The sequence below is a fragment of the Carassius auratus genome, chromosome 14 (assembly GCF_003368295.1).
Source record: "Carassius auratus strain Wakin chromosome 14, ASM336829v1, whole genome shotgun sequence".
NCBI classification, from domain to species: Eukaryota; Metazoa; Chordata; class Actinopteri; order Cypriniformes; family Cyprinidae; genus Carassius; species Carassius auratus.
Window position 1 is genome coordinate 29612057 of NC_039256.1, and position 22697 is coordinate 29634753.

General features: G+C 35.1%; 1 protein-coding gene across 5 annotated transcripts in view; it reads right to left on the bottom strand.

Moving 5' to 3' along the window:
* glra1 (glycine receptor, alpha 1) overlaps nt 1–22697 on the bottom strand; it is a 48410-nt gene that overhangs the window by 21003 nt on the left and 4710 nt on the right. For 2 of the 5 annotated variants that reach the window (XM_026281147.1, XM_026281146.1), the window contains 4 exons: nt 19416–19540; nt 13383–13421; nt 4286–4353; nt 1484–1707 (listed from right to left, as the gene is read on the bottom strand). In XM_026281147.1, coding sequence (XP_026136932.1) covers nt 1484–1707; nt 4286–4353; nt 13383–13421; nt 19416–19540 — 456 coding nt within the window. Of the gene's footprint in view, nt 1–1483; nt 1708–4285; nt 4354–13382; nt 13422–19415; nt 19827–22697 lie in introns of those variants that run through there. The other 3 variants (XM_026281145.1, XM_026281149.1, XM_026281148.1) reach the window with 3 other exon arrangements.

Here is a 22697-nt window from a genome sequence, read left to right on the forward strand (position 1 = left end):
CTGGTTATGAGACACTGGAGAACCAATAATGTTTGATGTTATTGATGTCCAGACTGGAACATAGATGCCAGATTTGATTTGAGAGCTGCAGAGGAGTGTAGGATTATTAGTGGATAGCTTAAACATCATTCTGTTCTTCACTTCAGATGGCTAAAAATATAGTGCTGAAGTTGTACAGACCATTTCTGTGGTGCCTTTTATCAGCTTGTAGTCACAAATAACAGCATATGAGACTGGACCAACAAGAAGAAATGCAAATAATGAGAGATTTTTCATATTTAGGTGGCTTTACCTTTAAGAAATGCATCCAAACTGTATGAAATCTATGTTTATTAACTGTCTCATATGAATCGAACACTAGATAAAGAAACAGCCCAGCGCCGAGCTCTGATTTAAAACTCACTCAAGGCTGTAATCACGTCACTATCACAGGACAGTGCTTATTTACCTGCAATGTTCAATTTAACTGTGTGATGTGGCTGCTGCTGCAATTTAGAGGAAATTCACAGCTAAGACCAAACTGATCTAAAATGGTTCATTTGATAGTGTCAAGTTAAGAGATGAGGCTATTCACGACATCCCCAGTCCTCTTTAATGATACAACAAGAAGACATTGGAAACATGCTTAGAAGGATACTCATATCTTTTAGGCTTTAAGCCATTACATTTTTTTTATATAATGCTATCATTTTAAAATCTGCTGCACAATTAAGCAAAAAATTTGTGCATTTTAAACATTTCAGCAATATTCAGAACCATTCCAAAGTTTGGGATTAGCAAGAACTCTCTTATGCTCACCAAGAATGCATTCATTTGATCAATAATACAGTAAAAATAGTAAAATTGTGAAATATTATTACTATTTCAAATACCAGTTTTTTTCTTTGAATACATTGTAAAATGTTATTTATTTTTGTGGTGCAAAGCTGAATTTTCATAATCTTTATTTGTGATCTTAAATGATCAGAAATCATTTTAATGCTCAAGAAGCATTTCTGATTATGTAACTTGTGGATTAATTAATTTAATGCATGATTGCTGAATATATGTAACAATTTAAAACCAATTAAAATATTAATGTAATATACTAACATTGTTTTACATGAAAGAGACATTATTATTGTATTAATTAGTATTAACTAAAATATTTGAATGTTACCTTTTACATTTTTGCTGATTAATAATGATTTTATTTATTTATTTATTTGTTGAAAAGTCTATAATATGTGTTTAATGGCAGGCTCCACTGCGACAGCTTACACCATTTAGTGTGACAACATGACCCTCTACTAAGCCAAGTTATCCAAAAGGTCAACGTGTGTTTAATGAACTGTATGTCATTTTCTCAAAGGGCACACCGAAATAAACCCACCCTGAGAAATACAGACAGCAGACAACATGCCCCACTCTCTCTAACAAGTGTGCGAACACACCGTATTTAGATTATATATTGTCTGAATTCGATTATATATTATCCTCTAACCTTATACTGTACAAAACATTCCCGTTTTTGGAGATCCTCAGAAGCTTGTTGTCAGTAGTAACCTCGTGAAAATTGGCTCCCTTTTCATTGGCAAAGAACAGATCGGGTTTCCAAATGGAGTCCAACATGGAGGGATCAAGGTCAAGGGAGTCATCGGGATACTCGCTGTAGGCCAGCCGAGGGTCGTTCCACTGCTGTCTCAGGAAAATGTTCACTCTGTAATCCTGTTGGGCGCACAAAGACAGCCATGTCAACAGAACAGAGGTGAAAAGGCCAGACCAGCACATTTCATCACCCTCTTTTTTATTAGGATGTCTAATCTTGGACCAGGTAAATTTGGTGTGGTCTCAGTATATATTTTGCCTGAGATAATTGTTAGCCGTGAGATGGCCAGTGCATAAAAGCAGACACTGTAAAGCAGTGGGATTTGGCCCCAACACACTGCCGTAATTGTCCATTCTTCTCCAAAAACAGGCATCCAGTTACATCATTTCAGGAAGACCATTAAACTGTCTGGGCACTAATGTACCTTGGGATGATCGGCACGGCACTGAATATAGTGGATGACCTTTGCAATGGCAATCAGCTTCAACATGCAAGGACATTTCAGGGCAATTATCCTAATGTAAGGTGACCGGTTCATCCCAAGAATAGCGAAATATTTTGATGGAGGAGAACCATCTGTCTCAGGTTATTAGATTTGCCTTTCGGAGAGCGCAGCCACCGTAGCACTGGAAAAAAAACAAGTCCCATCGATTTTACTTTGTCAATATTTGTCCTTTATGATAAACAGCCCACGGACGTAAAATGAACCCTGCAAAAACAACAAAGCGATACTTCATTACCGGTAGCATTATCTCAGGTGTTCTCTGTTCTCCTCAGCAAACGCATGCCATTAATATATGTATATAACAAAATTAGTAAAACCTTTAGCTGTTGTCTACTGCGATTATCCGACATCCGTTACTAAAACCGAACAGGACGCCCGCAGTCAAACTTACAGCTAGTTTCAGACAGAATGATTTTGCATACAAGCCAGGAGTGGGCGCACATTCATCAGCTTTTTTTCTGATTTGATTTCTCTAGGCTGAGGAGAGTGATTTATGGCAACAACCCACTCATAATGCGATTCAAGCCCAAGGCCAGATCCTATCCTGACGGTGACATATTAGAAAAAGTTTGCACGACTCTCGCGCGCCCAACTATGCTAACAAATGACGGACGTTGAAATTTACACGTTCGTGCTTCCTCGAGAAAATGAAAGAGCCGGCGAGCTAATTAAATAGCCACTCGCCTCTCCCATGGGCCACTTGCCTTACAAAAAGGGTAAACAATTAGGACAGTGAAAGGCCGGGGGGAACGGCGGTCTCAGTAGTGGCTGGAGTCGCTCTGATCATTACTGGATGAAACATTGTTCTCGGCTGCCCTATAAGCACTAAAGATTTATCGATACGGCTGGTGTTACCTGCTCCTGCCCCGCCACCTCGCAGTGTGAACATGAGCAACTCGGATCAATTCCGCTGGTTATGGAGAAAAAGTAAAAAGTAGAAAGCACTGCATTTGTTCTGCTTGAGGGACTTCTGCAAGCGGCTGAAGTTTTGGAGCTGCTCTGCTGGTGCCAAACAGGAAATCTTTGCATTACTTATATTTGTGCTCATAAAGGCTTCAGAAGAAGTATGACCTTCACCAGATCAGTTTTTCTAGAAATGCATGGACATTGAAAGCACTTTAAAAATAACATGCCCCAAGACTTACTTATGGGTATGTAATCAATACATAATCATTGTTAACATTTTCAATTCACAATTTTTCCCCAAGAATGATCATTTTATTGGCCTCCACACCATCAGAGGATAATGGTCTGTCTATTATAAGCTTATGCTACAGTTCTGTCATCTGCTGCTTTAAAGGATTGAACTCATTCAATCAATCAAACAAACATTTAATCAATCAATCGATCAATCAATCAAACAATCAATCAAAATGGTTCTTCAGTAAAAAAAAATAGTGAAAGTGATTTCAACAATATCGTTCCTATGCGTCATTATCATTTCAGTTACCCTACAAAAAACAAAAACCAAGAAAAAACTTTTTCCACCATTTATTTAAAATACATTTAATCCATGTTAAGCATAGTTCAAATACATTAACATATCATATCACTGACACATCACTTAAGACTTTCTGATATACAATTATAATGACATTTTATTTGGAGTGTTGTTTTATTGCACAATGCACATTTCTTAATATTATGCCTAAAATGTGTGCTATTGATGAGGATTGTATGATCTTTGAATAATATAATTTTGAATAAACTTTAAATGCAAGATATTTAAAATTATACCTGAAGTATACTTGCAATAGTTTGACTTTAGCACAATCAAATATACATATGTATGCCTTTAGTTGGACCTCAGCACTACTATTGCACAAGTTCATTAAGCAGGATTTTTTATTAAGCACATAAATATGTAAATGTATTTGTAGTATGCTTAGCATGAAATGTATTTTAGTATTTTGTATGTAAGATTTTTAGTAGAATTTCTAGAGAAGTTATGGGAAGATACTGGCAACTCAATTAAAATCTGGATACAAATATTAAAAACTTTAAAACATTAAAATATTAAAAACTTTTTTTATGAAAATGTATGTAATTTTAATAGTTCAACTTCTCAATCACATAAACTTATTCATTTGTACTGACAAAATGAAAAATGCTCAATAGAAGAATATTTCTCATAATTTGAAGCCAGTGATAGGGTTACATATCATGTGCATCACTTTAATTCATTTACTCACCATTGTTGTTTCAGCAATGGATCCAAAACTGTTAATAAAAATGTTGCATGTTACGTTCACAGGTGGACCTGTGGAAAAAGAAAAACAACAAAAAAACAACAACAAATAAGTACACGGCTACTGAATTAATCAAGTTATCCTTTAAATTTTAAACTTACCAAAACATATTCTTTATTAAGAAGCAACTCTACCAATTCTAACCAAAACTTACCTGCTTACTGCTAAATATGCACATTGTCATTGCCAAAGTGTGTAAATCAGATTTCTCACAAAACAACGATATTGTTAAAATATGGAGTAAAATGATTAATACAGGATGTTGAGGTGAGTCTTCTGTAAAGACAAGGACCAGCAGTTTTAGTATCAGGACAGAAAAAACCCTCAAAGGCAAGCCATTGCTCCTCCCATTTCTGTTTTAGAAATATTATATGTAAATCTCTTATGCTGGTGCACAAATTAAAACCTGCTGAACAGAAACCATACTTCTGCAGTTCCTTCACATATGGCTCTGTAAACACAGAAGGAGGGATATTATGAGTGACCTTGTAAAGACCCTGTCAGGCTTCTCCAGACTTCTGATTTAGTCTGAACCCCATTTCTCTGCCTGCTGACGAGCCACACGCAGCATCCTAAGGTGCTGAATGAGTAGATTACTGCAAAGAAACATATTGCAATCTGCAAAGTCTGGCAAAATCTATTAGTCATTCTATAAAGGCTGCAATTTCTTCCTGAAGTGTAATCCACAAGAAAACTATTACCTGGAAATAAATCCACGTCACATATGTGATTTGACAACGTTTTACAGTGTATAGCATTGTGCCATAAGAAATGTTTTAATTGAGGAATGTGCTTAGTCAGGGTAGTGGCGTATTTACTTTTTGACAAGAATGAAAATGAGGCTGTGAGGGGTAGAAGTACAGTGCGATCAGTGGATTGTATGGTTCGTTACAGATTGTGGTTGAAGAAACAAACAAACAAAAAAAAAAACTTTATAAAACATTTTTGAAAATTGTGCGTGGTGAAACAATGATCTAAGAAAGTGCGTGAAATTGACTGTAATCCAACCTTTCATAGCATAATTTTCATCCGAGTTAAATCAAATATGGCGCATATCCTGACTAAGAGTTATATCTCCCTTATGAAAATTTGCCATGATTTTATTATAGTTAAAAGTGTAGAAAAAGTTTTTTTGCCATCGAGTACAATTTGTATGGCCACAGTTTTACTACAGATGACATGTTTAATTTGTGGTTACTAGTTTAATTACAATAACCATGCTTTTTGGATTTATCTGTAGTAAATACTTGGTTAATTTTCATAAGGGCTTAATGTTTAAAACAGCTTTGTTTCAAAACCTAGCTTCATTGCCTACTACCTACAAACAAAGGCAGCTACCTTCCAAGGGAGCATCCAATACATAATCAAACCAATTTTGTACCAATCCAGATACCACGTGATTAGCTTTCTTCATGAAGACTAGACTCGCAATTGATTTTGTTAAGCTAACAAACCCAATTTTCTAACAAACAAGTAGTTCAGTAGAATTAAAGGTTTTATGCAATGCAATACGCCAGTTTATTCATTTTTTTAAGACTGAACTAAATATAGTAATATTGATAAATAAACATTGCTTTGTCAGCCATCTTGGATTTACTTTTTCACTCACTGTAGTGCATTAGTGCGTTGAAGGTCACATGTGATTCTAAGGGTGCAGTAGGTTGGGTAGGCAGTTTTGGAGACCATAAGATCCCACCCTTCCTGCAAATCACTCTCCAAAGCCACGCCTCCGAAACACATGACTGCACACAGGCAACAGCGTGAGGAGAGACGGCGTTGGTGGAGGATTGAATGCAACAACACCAGATTACCTCATGTCTCATTCACCGGTGAGAAAACATTACAGTACAAATAACATAATATTACAATAATAACACTTCCATTCTCGCCTCTCAGAAATGTACAACAATGATAGTTGTAAAACAGTCCATGTGACATCAGCCACAAAAAGTATTCTCGCAGCTTGGAAAATTAGGGTTGAACCCCTGATGTCACAGGGACGATTCAACCAATGTCCTGGACCTGGGAACACTGCAGTTGTGTTGCTGTCTACGGAGGGTCAGAGAGGATTAAATCAGAATATCTTAATTTGTGTTTTAAAGATGAAGAAAGGTCTTACAGGTTTAGAACGACATGAGAGTAAGTAATTAATGACAGAATTTGTATTTTTGGGTCAACTTACCTAAAAAAAAAATATATATATATATTTTAAATCAAGTGTTTTTAAGAAGAACACTTTTGGTTTTTCCCAAAGAACGTTTCAGTAACCAGTTCTTAAAAGAGCCTTTTTCTACTATAAAGATCCTGGAATGGGTCTATGGATGTTAAAGGTTCTTCACGGAACCATAGATTCCAAAAAGAACCTTTATTTTAAAGATAGCGCCAACTGAACCAGCCTTTGCAGGCAACTAACTAGGTTTGGAACTGGCTCAAATTGTAGCACATTATCAGGAAGTTCCTGTTTGAGCCTCTATACAGTGTCAGGCCCATAGTTTCTTGCTCTTGGCTTATTTCTTCCACTGGGTATTACACCGGCTGTTATCATTTGTCTGTTCGTGGCTTTCCTTGCCGTGTGTGACGCAGCGCAGAGGAAATCTAATGTCCTCACCCCCACTGCAGTTCATTTGTGAGCCCAGCCTCCAATAAGGAGAGAAGAGAGAGAAAGACCGAGCTCGTTAACTGTCAGGAAAGCGTGAGTCATTGCCAAGAATGATTTGCTTTGCCATGTTTTTGCTCTCCTAAGAGCCGCTCACTGCAGAGTGAAGCAACCGCCAGTGAAGGGACGTTCAGGTTATTTATACATTTTTTACTCCGCTGTCTTTCCCAGCGAATCAGACCTTAATTTCTGAGCCGTGCCTCCACCCTCATCTCATAGAGGTGACGGCAGTTTAAAAGCCTCACACGTTTCACTGCGCTCCCCTTTATTACACAGACACAAATAGGACACGCAAGTCGCAAAGATCACCCTCGTCTTTCCCAGAGAGAAAGTGAGGGACGAGTGTTTTTCGGTATTGACGTTAAACAATTAAGTATTTACGAAGAAAAGAGAGACAATCAGAGAGTCATTACTGTGATGAAATTTTGTGCATAAACAGAACAATCATCAATCAAAAGTCCCTTGGGTAAGTATAACCTCTTTAGAACACCCATAAATTACACCAACACAAAAAAACATTGAGCCGAGAGACCAATTACTTCTTCATAAACCAACAACAACAACAACAACAACAACACATTTTTACAGTTACAAGTTTATAGTCATTCATTAACAAGCTCCACGTCTGAACTGATCAATAGCAGATTCCTTCTCTTTCCCTAGCAGAGACTGGAGAACGATAAAGCCATTAGTCTATTTTACGCCGGTCAGCTGGTGGGAAAATGGCGTACGAGATGTTGTACCCGGAGGACACTCTCAATACAGGAGCAAAACAGATTTATTACAAACAACGGGCACTTAAGATGCCTCCCGGGTAAGTGGACCACCACAAATGAAAGTGTCTGATATAAATAAAGAAAGCTTAATGATATGGCTCATGGTAAAAATCGAGCTGCTCTCAGCAGAAATACAATGGCACTGAGGCATTAAATATTTATATGGCTTCGGCAGTACCTACAAGGTCTTGGCAAAGCAGCTTGCGATCGGAGTGAGATCTACTGGTAACAAAGGGACAGCAAAGTGCCCTACCAGCTTTTCCATGTTTTTATCACAGCTCATTGAATCAACGCTGGGGCAAATGTCAAGGGCTTCCTTCTTACCCCTCATACGCTGACATCCGGGCCGATGAGGAGTAAATCTATTAGCACGGGGCAATTTTCAATTTGCACTGCTCTAGTTACACTGACATGGTAAAAAAATAGGTGTTAAGCTTCAGTGAAAAAGCTGAGCTTCTTTAGAAAGAGTGAAACGAGGAAAAACAAATAGATCATGTAGCCACATAATCCAAAATCCATTTCTGTTGAGATTTTGTTGTTTGACGTGATGATGGCTTCAGCGGTTTATATCTTCAAGTGTAAAGAGATTTACCTACAACAAAAACAACACACACAAAAACATTTATAGTATATAGAATATAATAGAGCAGATTTATAGTCCTTGGAAGTATATATTATAACTGAATAAAGAAAAATACAAAAAGATAATATTATATGTGACCCTGGAGCACAAAACCAATCTTAAGTCGCTGGGGTACATTTATTTTTAGCAATAGCCAACAATACATTGTATAGATCAAAATGATTGATTTTTCTTTTATGCCAAAGATAATTAGGATATTAAGTAAAGAGCATGTTCTATGAAGATATTTTGTAAATGTCCTACCATAAATATATACATTTTGATTTGTAATATGCATTGCTAAGGACTTCATTTGGACAACTTTAAAGGTGATATTTTTGCACCCTCAGATTTTCAAATAGCTGTATCTCAGTCAAATATTGTCCTCCTAACAAACCATAAATCAATGAAAAGATATATATTATTTAATATTATTATATAATATTCTTAGAATACTGCAAAAACAGAATACAGTGTAGTTTACTACAAAAAAAGAAAAAATATAGTACTGTGTACTACGATTAGGAAACAGAAGTAAACACCAAAAATACAATGCTAAACTAGAATACTACAAAAAAAAAATAAAAAAAAAATAATAATAATAATACAGAACAGTGTACTAAAATATACCACTACTAAAAACTACAATACTATAGAAAATAGTGTGATACAGTAAAACAAAAATGTAAAAAACAAAACACTACAAAATAAATTTTTTGATAGTACCAAATAAAAAAAGAAATAACATACTAAACTACTACTACTGAAAAAACTCTATAGAATAGTAAAATAAATAAATAAATAAATAAATAAATAAATAAATAAATAATAATAATAATAATAATAATAATAATGGAGCACAGAATAGTACAAAAAAACTAAACAACAGAAAACAAAAATCCAAGAAACATTAATAAAAAATACTACAAAGAGATTTATACAATAAAACGGTAACACTTTAGAATAAGGTTCCATTAGTTAATGTTAGTTAACTACTTTCGTTAACATGAACTAAGCAAGAACAATCCTTCTACAGCATTTATAAGTCTTAGTCCATGTTAATTTCAACATTTACTAATGCATTATTTCAAAAGTTGTGCTTGTTAACAATAGTTAATGCACTGTGAATTACCATGAACTAACAATGAATAACTGTATTTTCATTAACTAACATTAACGAAGATGAATAAATACAGTAATAAATGTATTATTCATTGTTTGTTCATGTTAATTAATACATTAAAACATTAACTAATGAAACCTTATTCTAAAGTGTTACCAATAAAACAACAGAATTAACAATAATATACAATAAAATAATATACAGGATAGTAAAAAACAACATAAAAATAGAATGTAGCACAGAATAGTAAATGAAACAGAATACTGCAAAATAATATGGTTATTGAATAATACACAAACAAAATATAACATTTGACTAAAATTATTTAACAAAAACTAAAATAAGGTATAAACTTTAGAATACTACAAAAAAGAGAATTTAATATAGAATGGCAAAAACAGAATAATATACAAGACTACAATTAAACAGACAACAATATGGTGTAGAATATTACCAAAACTAAATGCTGCTTTAGAATACTACATAAATAGAACATAAATATAGAATAGTAAAGCAGAATAATATATTAGAATATTACAAAAACAGAATAGAATAACAGTCAAAACATCACTACACTAAAATACTACAAATGAGAATATAGTTTAATAGTACAAAAACATTACTACACTGGAATGCTACAATTAAATACAACAACAGAATGCTACAGAAGAATACTATAAAAACGTAATATAGTATAGAATACTACAGAAAAACAGAACACTATAATACATTAGCATTAAAAGCAGAGTTATAGTACAAAATAGTAAAAAAAAAAGAACGCTAAAAACAGAATATAGCATAAAACAGTACATAAAAAAACTGAATGCTATTCTAGACTAGACTAATGAAAGAGAATATGGTATAAAATAGAACAAACTAGAACAGACGACTTTTTTAGAATTCTAGAATAACAAAACAAAGAACAAAAACAATATAATATAGAGTAGTGAAAAATTCGGAATATTTTACTAGATTACTATATTCAAAAACAAACAAAATATTCCATGCATTGAAAAAATAACAGGCCCTGAAATGCACTGCGACAAAACATTACATTTACATTTAGCTGACGCTTTTATCCAAAGCGACTTACAATTGCTATATATGTCAGAGGTCGCATGCCTCTGGAGCAACTAGGGGTTAAGTGTCTTGTTCAGGGACACATTGGTGTCTCACAGTGGATTCGAACCCGGGTCTCTAACACCAAAGGCATGTGTCTTATCCACTGCGCCAACACCGCCCCAAGAACAAAGCAACAATTAATATCCTAGCTACTGAATATACAGAGCAGCTATATGTATCCCAGCCTGAAACATCATTCTATATTCCATGCGTTCTCTACTTAAAACAACCCATTCCAGCAAAACCAAATCCAGATTGAGCAGGAGTCACAGCCATCCATCACTCCAGGTTCGGTTCAGCTAGAGGCGACCCTAACCATTAAGGGGATTGTATTAAAATTCATAAGAGTCGGACAGCGGCGGCTCAGACGGGGAGAGATGCCCGTGCAGTGACAGCTAGTTTCAGAGAGTGTCTGAGTTAGCATTGTCACATGCCTATAAGTAATGACACCCTGCTAAATTACCAGGATCTCTTCCTGCCCCTGAGGCTAGCATCACTGATAGGGGAAACATGACAGCCTTGGAGGAGAGAGGCTGGAGAGAGACATAAATCAATAGGAGGGCTGAGGCTCGGAGTCCAGAATAGAGAATGAGTCGACTACAGTTTGATTACACTGGATTACCTGGCTAGCTTCGGCCGCAGAATCATGAGATAAAATGGTCAATATCGCAGCAAAATTGATTCTCAATGAGGTTAACTGATGCTTTTAATGATATGAGAGACTGTGTCAGTTGTTTCATTATGCAGAGCAGCTATGTGTATGAAATAATACGATAAGAGATAATAAGAAAATTAGATTAATGCGACGAGTCTCTATTAAACTGCCCAAAATCTCGACGGGGCTAGAGAAGGCTCTGAGCTTCTTCACCATCCAATTCAGATTTCATTGGTCATTGCATTGAAATTCTGTTGGGGTTATTTAGATAGTTTAGATATTTAGTAATCTGTCTGTGTAGATTCATAACTATTTCATCATTTAGTAATCACACTACAGTCCTACACATGTTGGGAATAACCAGCAAGATGTAGTGACAATACTAACTTACTAACAATACTAACTTAAGCAATATTTGACATTTCATTTTTTAAAAGAGAGTCATTTTCCGTTAACAAGCACTTCTTCAAACTGTGAAGATGACAAAATGCTACATATGTCTGTTTTTATGAACAAACTTGCACTTTCTTTCGCTTTCAAATCAAGTTGAATCTTTTTAGGAAGTCTGTTTGGACTATTTATTTTAATAAACCTGGGAAAAAAATAGTTAATTTTCCAGGAATTCATATCCTCTTTGTAGTAAAAAAAGTCTAAATACTGGTTTAATACTGAATACATATTTAACAATTCTCATTTCAGTTTATACATTGTTGATATGTTTCTAGTTTGATACACTTTAATCCTGTCACACAAATTGCTAATAGTACTCTTTAAACTCTTTTTGTTTGCATCTTCTAGCTTGATTTTAACATTAAATTGTGATTATCTTGTTAAAAGAATAATAGTAATAAGTTATTAGCTAAAAATAGCTTCTGTAACAGAGACATGCATGGTTACAATGAAAAAAAAAACTAAGCTAAGTAAAAAAAAAAGAAAAAGGAAACAATGTTGCAAAGTCATATTTCCTTGTGACTTTACATTGAGCTATATACTGGCTGAGTAAATTACTTTAAAATAAAATATGTGCAATAAAACTAACCCAGAACCATTGCATCCCAACAAATTAAAAATCATATTCAAAGACGTTTACAACCGGATTCTTCAAGTAGCAACCTTTACATGGGTCATGCCTAGTTATGTTAAAGGTATACACAAAAGAACATGACTAATAACTAACATTATGAACATGGTTCTTAATGCACTGTTAATATATGCATACAATACACATCAAACACACTGCAGACATTTTACAGCACACCAGTAGCTAGAAGTAATCTCAGCTGGGATGAACGATGATTAAACATTGTGTGATAAATGCAATATAATACTGTAATAATATGATTTGTGGATAGTCCTCCTATGATCATTCATTTGAGAACACAGGAGCCGTGACAAACATCCAGAAGATGTCACATTAGTCTACATAAAGAGAGGGAGCTGTGTATATAATGCCTTTAATAAAGCTAAATAACAGGGCTGTAATAAGAATCCAGCAGCAGTGTGCGGCCCACAGGACTAAAACTGCATCTCTGCAGCCTCAATACTCACAAAAACAACATTACATGCAGTATGGGATCTTATTTAAATGCGATATTAGAATTTAAGCCAAGATCAATGGTGCACAGATAAAAAGCACGCCTGGCTACACAAAGGGATACATTGGCACTAAATGGTGGCAGTCAACAAGCTCCAAAGCTAAACCAACAACTGGAGGCTACATCCGAAATTAAATAAATACTCATTTCCACAACAAAATCAAAAAGAAGCGAATTAATAATTAAATGCAGGATTTTTTTGCAAATGTGCCGCCTGAAGTCCAATTACTCTGATACTCCCACTGGTAATTAAAGGTCAAACGATAATATCCAATTATACCACAAAGTAAACAAAAACCACTATGCCCATATAAATATTTGGTTTATCAGTTAGCATGCCATTTATAAAAAGAACATGTGTATGACTGATGTCATTTGCATTAGTTAGGTTTCTCTCACTTATTAACAAAACACACACACATCTTTAACGCTTCATATCATTTAGCCGTTTCTCAGATGAGAAATCACCCGGATAAATAAAAAGAAAGTACCTTTCTTGTGAGTACCATCCGATTTGGGGCCTTGCGGGTCTAATGAAAAAAAGATCAGGATTAATAACATGATATTCTAACAGCAAGATGTCTAGCTTTTTCTTTTTTTTTTTTTCTTTGCGGAACCAACAACAGAAAATAAAACAAAACCACATGGCTCACTTATTCTACTTTACACTCGCCAACACTTGAAGTGTGTGGCAGGGAACATTGGGTGCTATGGGCATACTAAGGGCGAGAGCAGGTAAGGAGGGATGCACTTATTCGTCCAAAACTTCAGAGCGGGCAGGTCAAGAGGCAAAGCACTGGAATGAAAGAAAGGATGGGGGTTGCAATGCATATCTGGTCACGGGAGGCAAAATGCACTAATAGATGCAATACGCTAGAAAGAGGGAAAATGCAAAGACTTCATGTCAAACTGGCTTCACTTTGAGTTTTGCACAAACTGTAAAAACATATTTTTTGTAATTCTGTAGATCGAATTGATTTGCCTGGCATTGAGTTGCAGGATTGTGCGATACAAAAGGAATGGGAACTTACTTTGGGAACCACAAAACAGCTCCCGCTTTTACAAAGAGAACCAATTTGGGGCATTTTCCCTAATGTTCAGTCTAGAAAACATACGGCAGGTCACAGTGCACTGTATTCCAGTCAGTTGTCTCTTGTGATGTTCATCAGAACCATACAGAAGCTACAACAACAGTGCATCTCTTGTGCAGTTCTGCATGGTAAGGATAAAGATGCTCCTTATAAAACAATACCATGCACATGTGTGACCACAGATATCGTGTAGAGTAATGCGCCACAGCGAATGCATTTCAGTCTATTCCTATGAGGCAACAGCGCTGCAGGTGGCCATCATTTGTGCATTATCCTAAACAGAAATCACTCATCTAATGGATCCTAATTAACATACACAAACATGAAAGTAGACTTCAAAATCAGGCCCGTCTTCTTCAGCCCAACTGCATGTTCACCAATAACGCAGATGCCGGCATAATCCAGGACTTCCCAAGAGATTTATCCTTTGTGAAAAAAGCTACGTTAACCATTCAAATCCCAGTCCCCATGACCCGACATTGATTATCCCATCTAGAGCTCTTAGATAAATGACATTAGCTGCAAATATTTTAGACAAGCACACTTCTTTCGGTGCATTTCCATCACCAATCACACACAGCTAATACTGAGAGAGGTCAGAGAAGAAAAGGCATGTTAAATGGCTTAAAGAACAACAACACATTTTATACTTGTACACTTGTGGCCTTTAAAAAGCGCACTTATTAACAAAGATAATCTAAAGCCAATCTCAACTGAACCCTCTTGCACTGTAAAAACTGTATTGGAGCGTGTTTTATAAGAAAATACTATTTCAGTCTTCTATTCAAACTTTTAATTGAAAACGTATCTGGAAATGAAACAATAAATCGATTAAGTGCACTGATAACTAAATATTTACAATTATCTTAAGCCAATCTCATTTAAAACCTGTAAAAATGTTATGTAAATTAAAACGATTTTTAAAACCAAAGTGCTATTTCAGGCTTTTAAACTTCACATTTAATTCACTGCGCAACTTGCTGTTTCTATCTAATTATTTGTCAAATTTATAAGCAATATATCTGAGTGAAAACTGTTTCAAAGTAAATGCATTTTTTTTTTTGTTGAGTGTGCAGACAGTGATAAATCGCTCTGGAGTTGCACCCTCAAGTTCAAATGCGAATAACAGAAGTTTTAAAATTAAATTTCCATGGATGATCGTCTCTGCGTCCCTGTGAGAATTGGAACAATTTGTAGGCGATGAGCTAAAACGTGTATGAAAAATTAAAATCACATCTAACCTTGCTCCGTCTCGGTGTCGTTTGATTGTTCTGTTGTGATGTTTCTCGAGGCTCACATCCACACACTGCCTTCTCTCTCTACCCATGAGATAAAAACGCAATTATCTAGCGCGATCCTGAGACGCTTCGTTACCCCCATGGTGGAAATACAGTTCATAGCATCTCTGAAAAAGCTTACAAAATCGTTTACAGCAGCCTCTTAAAGCAGATTGTGGAAGGAACATATATTCTACTACTCTCTGAAGACAGCAGATGAGTTATCCAGAAACACTCTTGATCAGGATTTGAGTCATCTGTCATCATTTAAACCAAGCATCAGTAGGTTCACCATTGCCGTTTGTATGTGAACGCTGCCTCCCGACTCATTAGAGAATTCCCATTAATCCTATATTAAAGTCCCATTAAGCATGTGCTGATAGCACCAAATTAACATCAAGCTCCACCAGCTAATAAGGCTTCGCTTCTGCACTTTACATGAATGAGGAGGAGATGCAAAGAGGTAACAGAGACATACAGGACATCCAAAAAGAAATTAAAAAAGCAATCAGTAAATATACCGCAGCAGATTGTATATTTACAAAATGTACACTTGTCTCATCGAACCCATTCAGAAGCAAAGTGACATAGTAATCAGAAAGCATTAACGTGATCATGACTATAATGCGTGGTGGCAGCTCATTGGAAACGGGGCGGGAGGGAGACGGCCGGTCTATGAGAAACAGCAAGCAGCGATGATTATGTGATTTGGGTGGAATCTGTAGCACCTCGTGGCTGTCGGCCTCATAGCTCCTCGCTGTGACTGATGAGAAGGGACAAGGTTAACGTGGGTACGGGAGGCGCAGCTGCGCTCCAAACCATTCATTACAGCTCAAGCTAGTGGCCTGTCTGCGGACGGACAGTCCCGCTCCTCTCAGGTTCACACGTCCCCAATTTGTTTAACGCAGCACTTTGATCTGTCAGCGTGCACAACCAAATGGTCTGTTTGAGGGAAGATGATTTAAAAACTTACGGTTAAATTTAAAATGTGTAATATCTGTGATACCAAATGGACTTTGAAAAAATAAATACGTTTTCAAACAAGCTTCCCTCCAGTTCACTATCAGTCAGACAGACAGACAGTCCAAAACACCAATTCACAGCCCTATGTTGAGCAGGTCAGGATGCATATTATACATATATATGTATATATATATATATGCATACAATATGGATATTTTAGGGGGAAATGCACATGAAACTGGTATAGGAGAAACTATGGTAATACTTATCAGGAAGGTTAAATTGGTGAACATTAGTTAATGCATCAGGTCTCATGAAATAACAATAGCAAACTTAAAAAAAAATGTAATAACTTAAATATGCACTACCATTTAAAAGTACGAGTTCAGTAAGATTTGTTATTATTATGTAAAAAAAAATGTATTTACTTTTTAATCAGTAATTAATGAATACTTATATTTAAGGCATATTCAATTTTGAAAAAGTGACAGTAAATACATGTTACAAAATAAATATTTATCCTGACTATTTCCATCCATTATTAAGAAACACACTTATTTTCAACATTGATAATCAGAAATGTTTGTTGAGCAGTAAATCAGAATATCAGAATGATTTCTGAAGGGTCATGTGACACTGAAGACTAGGGTAATGATGCTGAAAATTCAGCTGTGCATCACAGGAATAAATTAAAGTTTACATTATATTTAAATAGAAAACATTTTTAATAATAATAATAGTTTACAATAATACAGTTTTTACAGCATCTTTAAGGAAGCCTTGGTGAGCATAAGAGAATTCTTTCAAAAGTATAAAAAAACTACTTTTACATATTTTGTATGTGCAGATAGACTATACTAACAATTACTGTTAATTCATATTTAATCATAATAATATTAATTTATACAATTTCCTAAACGTGTATATAGAAATCAACATAAACCTGGATTAATAAATCCTGTATTGTCCATTGTTAGTTCATGATATCTAATGCATTAACTAATATTAATGAATTAAACCTTATTAAAAAAGTGTTACCAAATGTACAAACTACATACTTTAGCCTTAAAATACAATCTTGCATAATCATTTATTGACTGAAAAGATACACGGGAAAGATCTGAAAATATCTCTCTCCTGGTTCTTCCAGCATGAAGTGCCCCAAATATGCCAGGCTATGGGCTTTACATTTCAAAAGGTCCCAACTAAACCAGTTGGAAGGATTTCCCACAGTGAGCTCCAGTCACGATCAGTTTAATTTCTTCTCATGCCAGCACACTGGTTGGTACAGGCAATTCTTATCTTTTTCACCCCCTTTTTTTACTGTACGACCAAATTTGTAGGAGACGCCATGAGCTGGAAACAAATGCTGTTTATGCAGGAGCGTAGGACCCTTTAAATGTTCTCTTTCTGCTTTTTCCTCTGGAATTTATGGAGAGATGCTGTCAGGACGCTTGCTGCATGATTTTTTTTTAAGAAAGCTGGCCGAGGACACGTGAGCTTCCGGCTCTGAGTGCAGTTACACGCTCGACCTGACAGCCGTGACGAACTTTTGTATTTCATAATGTCTGGTCTGGTCATGTGACCACAGGACCCATGTGCCCTCACCAAATGAACTGAATGAATTACATAACGAGTTCCTGAAAGAGCGCCAGTGTTTATTCAGATAGCAGCTATTGATTCGTTTTGTATTTTATATATGTTAATCTAAGAAAATTCATATTTTAGATTTCTGGCTACTAGGGATTTAATTAGACAACGAAAGCATAAAGTCAGTGCTGAGCTTGTGACGTTGAAAGATCTGCTACTTCAGGGTAAATTAAAGTGAGGAAACAATCAGCCAACTCCAAAATATGACGCCGTTCACCATAAACAAGGTTGCAGCAAAACTCAGCAAACAGCAACATTTCTGATGTCAGGATTCATTCACCGTATCACAGCACGGACTGTCAACAGAAAGAAATAAATAAAAGCAATAAATCTGCTGCCACGAGCAAGGTTAAGATGCAAGGCCTCAAAATCAGACAGGGGCCCTCTGCCATTTAAGCGTTCAAGCAGGTTTAACAGTCTGGACAAAGTCTCAGGATACATCAGTCTAATATTTCTCTCATTCAGTGATGCTTTTACCTACCTTCAGTTTCAAAGGAAGAGTGAGACTTTACACATACAAAATTGACACATTTTCTGATATTTTACTTCTTATAAGTGTCTGCATTGCATTAAACATATCTTGGTCAAAGGGAACACTTTATAATAATTTTCATGAATCAGAGCTTTACAAATCAGTAGTTCATATTTCAATGCACAATAATGATTTGTTAAGCACTATATAATATAATATTATGTTGCTTGCTAAATTTATTATAAAGTGTTACTGGTCAACTTACATGCAAAATACCAAACATATAATACATTTGGCTCTAATAAACAATACAGATTCAAACTTTTTAGTTTTTTTTTTTCAAATTGAATTAAATATATACAATATACACAATCATAATACATTAGTAGTGAACATATACATTTTTTTTCTTTTGTGACAGAATGAGGAAAAAAAACTACCATTTAATCTGGCAAGGAATTTATATTATATACACAATCTCTTTTTTTTTACATTGTAAAATAAAAGCTACATTGTAATTGCTATGTGTATTAAAGCAAATATTGCATTTAAAATTGATTTGCATTTGTTGCATTAAAAATAAAAGTGTATTCCCAACAATAGCTAAGCAACAGGCAGACTATAATTTGTAAAGATTGACATGAATATATTGCAGTGGCTATTTCTAACATTGCCAGCACACGTCACACACTATAACATATACGATACCGAGTACCACATAAGACAATAACAGGAATGTAGCCAGCTTGGGCACAGCTTTTTTAATATAACGATCACAAAACTTTATTATTGTGGTATCCAGCAGGCTGCTGTTCTTTGATAACTTTAACCTTTGGAGTGAATAATTACATTTTGGGAGCAGCTTTGAATTGCATGTGATTTGAAATCAGAATTTTAAAATGTCAGTGGAAACATGTTGGATTATTATAATAATATATCACCTGTTTCTATTTATTGTCAAAAGATCCATCATCTGTGTGTACTTATTGTATATATGTTTGCACTGAAATAGCTTTTAGTGCTTGGTTACATTCCTGTGACCTCCAGCAGTGTCTTGGTGGATGCACCTACCTTTGAAATTAGGTCTGATTCTTGCATCATAACCGGACACTTTTCCCATAAGCTTGTCCAGGAATTCTGACGGAGGCATTGGGGTGGCAGCTTTCCGAGCTGCTGCTTGTTGGGACGCTGCCAAGCTGTGGATTGGGACAACGACAGGTGTGTTAATGAACAGAGGAGGACAAGCGTTATGCATTATGAGATTTTTTTTATTTTTATTATTACATTCTCTGCCCTGAGGCTAATGGATATCTCTGACTCAAGTCAGTTTTTTATTTCAAGCTGACGTTAGATTATATGTCCATCATCATACCTCAACTGTTCCCTGCTGGAGGATCGACCTGCCCAACTCAATCCAAGCAGCCGAGGCTTTAGCCATCTTCAAGAAACAGCTAAACACACACTGTCACCCTGGAATTATGAGGTTCTGTCTGACAGTATTGTCAAAATTATGCTTATTTTGTGGCAGTTTATTTACATAGTATATATATTTTTTTTAAATTGTGCACATTTTTTTTTTTTTTTTTGAAAACAGAAAGCTTCTATTCACAAAGTATATGGAATCCAAAACCTTTCAAGCTCTATATCTCAAAACTGCTCAGGATGCAGATAGAACCTTGTAATTCTAAGGTGGTGACATCTCTTCCATCTACACCTGATCTTCTAACACCTGCACACTCTATTCTATTTCTATTCCATCTACCTTTTCTTTTATTTATAACAAATTCGACCCTCTAACACTTGCACTCTCTATTCTGTTTCTATTCTATATACTTTTCTTTTTATTTATAAAAAAACTATGGGATTCTATTATATTTCAAATTATATTTTATAAAAATGCTTGTCTCTCCAGCAGTTGTGCTCTGTATTTTATTCCTATTCTATCTACTTTTCTTTTTATTAAAAATTGACCATCTACCACTTGCATTCTATTTCTATTGTATCGAGTCTATAACACTTGCACTCTATTCTATTTCTATCTGCTTTTCTTTTTATTAAAAAACTTGACCATCTAACAAAGTCACTTAATTCTATTTCTTTGATATCTACTTGTTTTCTTTTATTTATTGTATATAAAAAGCTTGACCCTCTAACACTTGCACTCTATTCAAAATCTGTTCTGTTTACTTTTATTTATATTTATAAAAAACTTGATCATCTAACACTAGCACTCTCTATTCAATTTATATTAGATCTACTTGTTTTCTTTTTATTTATTATATAAAATAATAATAACATGACCCTCAAACACTAGCTCTATTCTATTTCTAATCTATCTACTTTTCATACTTTTAATTTAATGTTTTTTTTTTTTTGCTATGTGTACTGCACTAGACTAACTGGGACTTGTCACAGCACTTACATATGATATTATTTCTCTTTTGTTTATTTGATTGCTTCTATTGTCGCTTTGGATAGATGCGTCTGCTATATGATTAAATGTAAATGTAATGTAAATATATACTGTCATTTTCAATACAAAAAATTGATAAAAAGAAAATAACTTTAGATTTAAAGTTCATTCACACCGGTGCAAAGAAAAAGAAGCAATAAAAGAGCTATGTGAACATGGAAGTGAATCGAGACCTCATCATACACAAGTATCTTCATTAGCATTGGAAGCTGTTAGAAATGAATAAGTGATAATAGGGTGCATGTCTGTGGCTTTGACACCTCAGTATGACCTGAGTTTACACTAAACGTCAGGTCACTAACCGGCCTGTGAATCACATGATAACATATCCCATGGGCTTTTTAGTCTATGAGCACTTTTAGTGCGGATTAGTTGCATTTTTAAGTGCTTCCATAGGGCTGTTTATCTGCTCTACATGATGGACTTTAATATGTATCGACTTGTTCAGGTCGTCCTACACACGGCTGAAGACTCACAGGGACAATGGACATTTTTTTTGTAATCTACAGGATCAGTGTGTCTGACAAAAATGGAGGATAATAATCATAAAATAGCCTGTGGTATATTGATTTCATCTAAGTCCTTGAGACATGGTCCTCTTCTTGCCAATTTCATGGGTCTTTCTTTGTGGGGAATTGCTCGATTTTCTTAACCAGCCACTGAATCCCGTCGAACTGTTTTGGCAGCATATCCATTATTCTCTCATAGCCATTGACCGTCTGCGTCACCAGATATCCTTTGTTTTCAAAGTAACAAGTAGTCAGGCTTTTTCTGTTCTTGCACATCATTATTCTTTCTGCTCATTAACATTTACTGGAGCCGGGTAACTATTAAATTGGAGAAGTGTTTGGCATTTAAATGCGGATACATCTTAGGAAAAACTTCTCTGGGAAGTGCTGCTCTACATTTCTCTTTTAGAGGTAAAAATCTGGGATTTGTCCTAACAACACCTAAAAAATAAACACATTAATCAAACTCTTTCAATGGCAATAAAGGAGTGCCATTTGTGTATCAATGAGATACTAAGTTTTTATAATTTTAAAATAGAATTTGAATTTTCTTTTTTTTTCATGATAGGTAAAGTGTTCAGTAATGTTTTGGCCATTTTTATTAGTTTTGTGTTTAAAATGTCCATTTAGTTTTCATTAATTTATTTTTATTTTAATACATTGAGTTGAACTTAAAGAAAACAAGAAATGTTGACTTGTCAACTAGCTGCAATGAAGCAAATTAAGATTGGTTGACATCTGTCAATTGATATGAAGCTGCAGTAGTTTGATAGAGATTGAGCGAAAAACCTAGGATTAGTTCGCAAAAGTAGGTTTTAAATAATTGAGATTATTTAATCGACAGCAGTTGCGCAATATGAGGAGATCTATCAAATGCTATGCATATTGTGTGGATGTGTATAAAACTTGTTAGTGCGAACTAGTGGCTGATTTCTTTCAAAATTCTTATAGACCTTTAGGCCCATGGGTCAAACATGCCCACCAAGTTTCGTTTCGATCCGCCTCTGTTAACCTTGTTTAATAGTTGCTTAAAATTCATTGTTTTTGAGATACACCAATGTCCTCACAGACACTTGTGGGACATTGGACAAAAACACTGCATACCAAGTTTCAAGACGACTGGACCAACAATTGCGTAGTTATAAGAATTTTTACATTTTTTTTTCCATCTTATAGTGCCATCTAAGTGGCTTTTTATTTGAACAAAGATTGAGCTTGTACACGTGTATCAAGTTTGGTGAAGATATCTCATTGCATTCAAGAGTTACAGACATTTTAGTAAAAGTTGCCCCGCCTCTTTCGAACGTTTTGCGGTGAGTCAAAGTTTTTACTTTTTTTAAAATAATTATTGATTAATCACTGTCCAGAGAA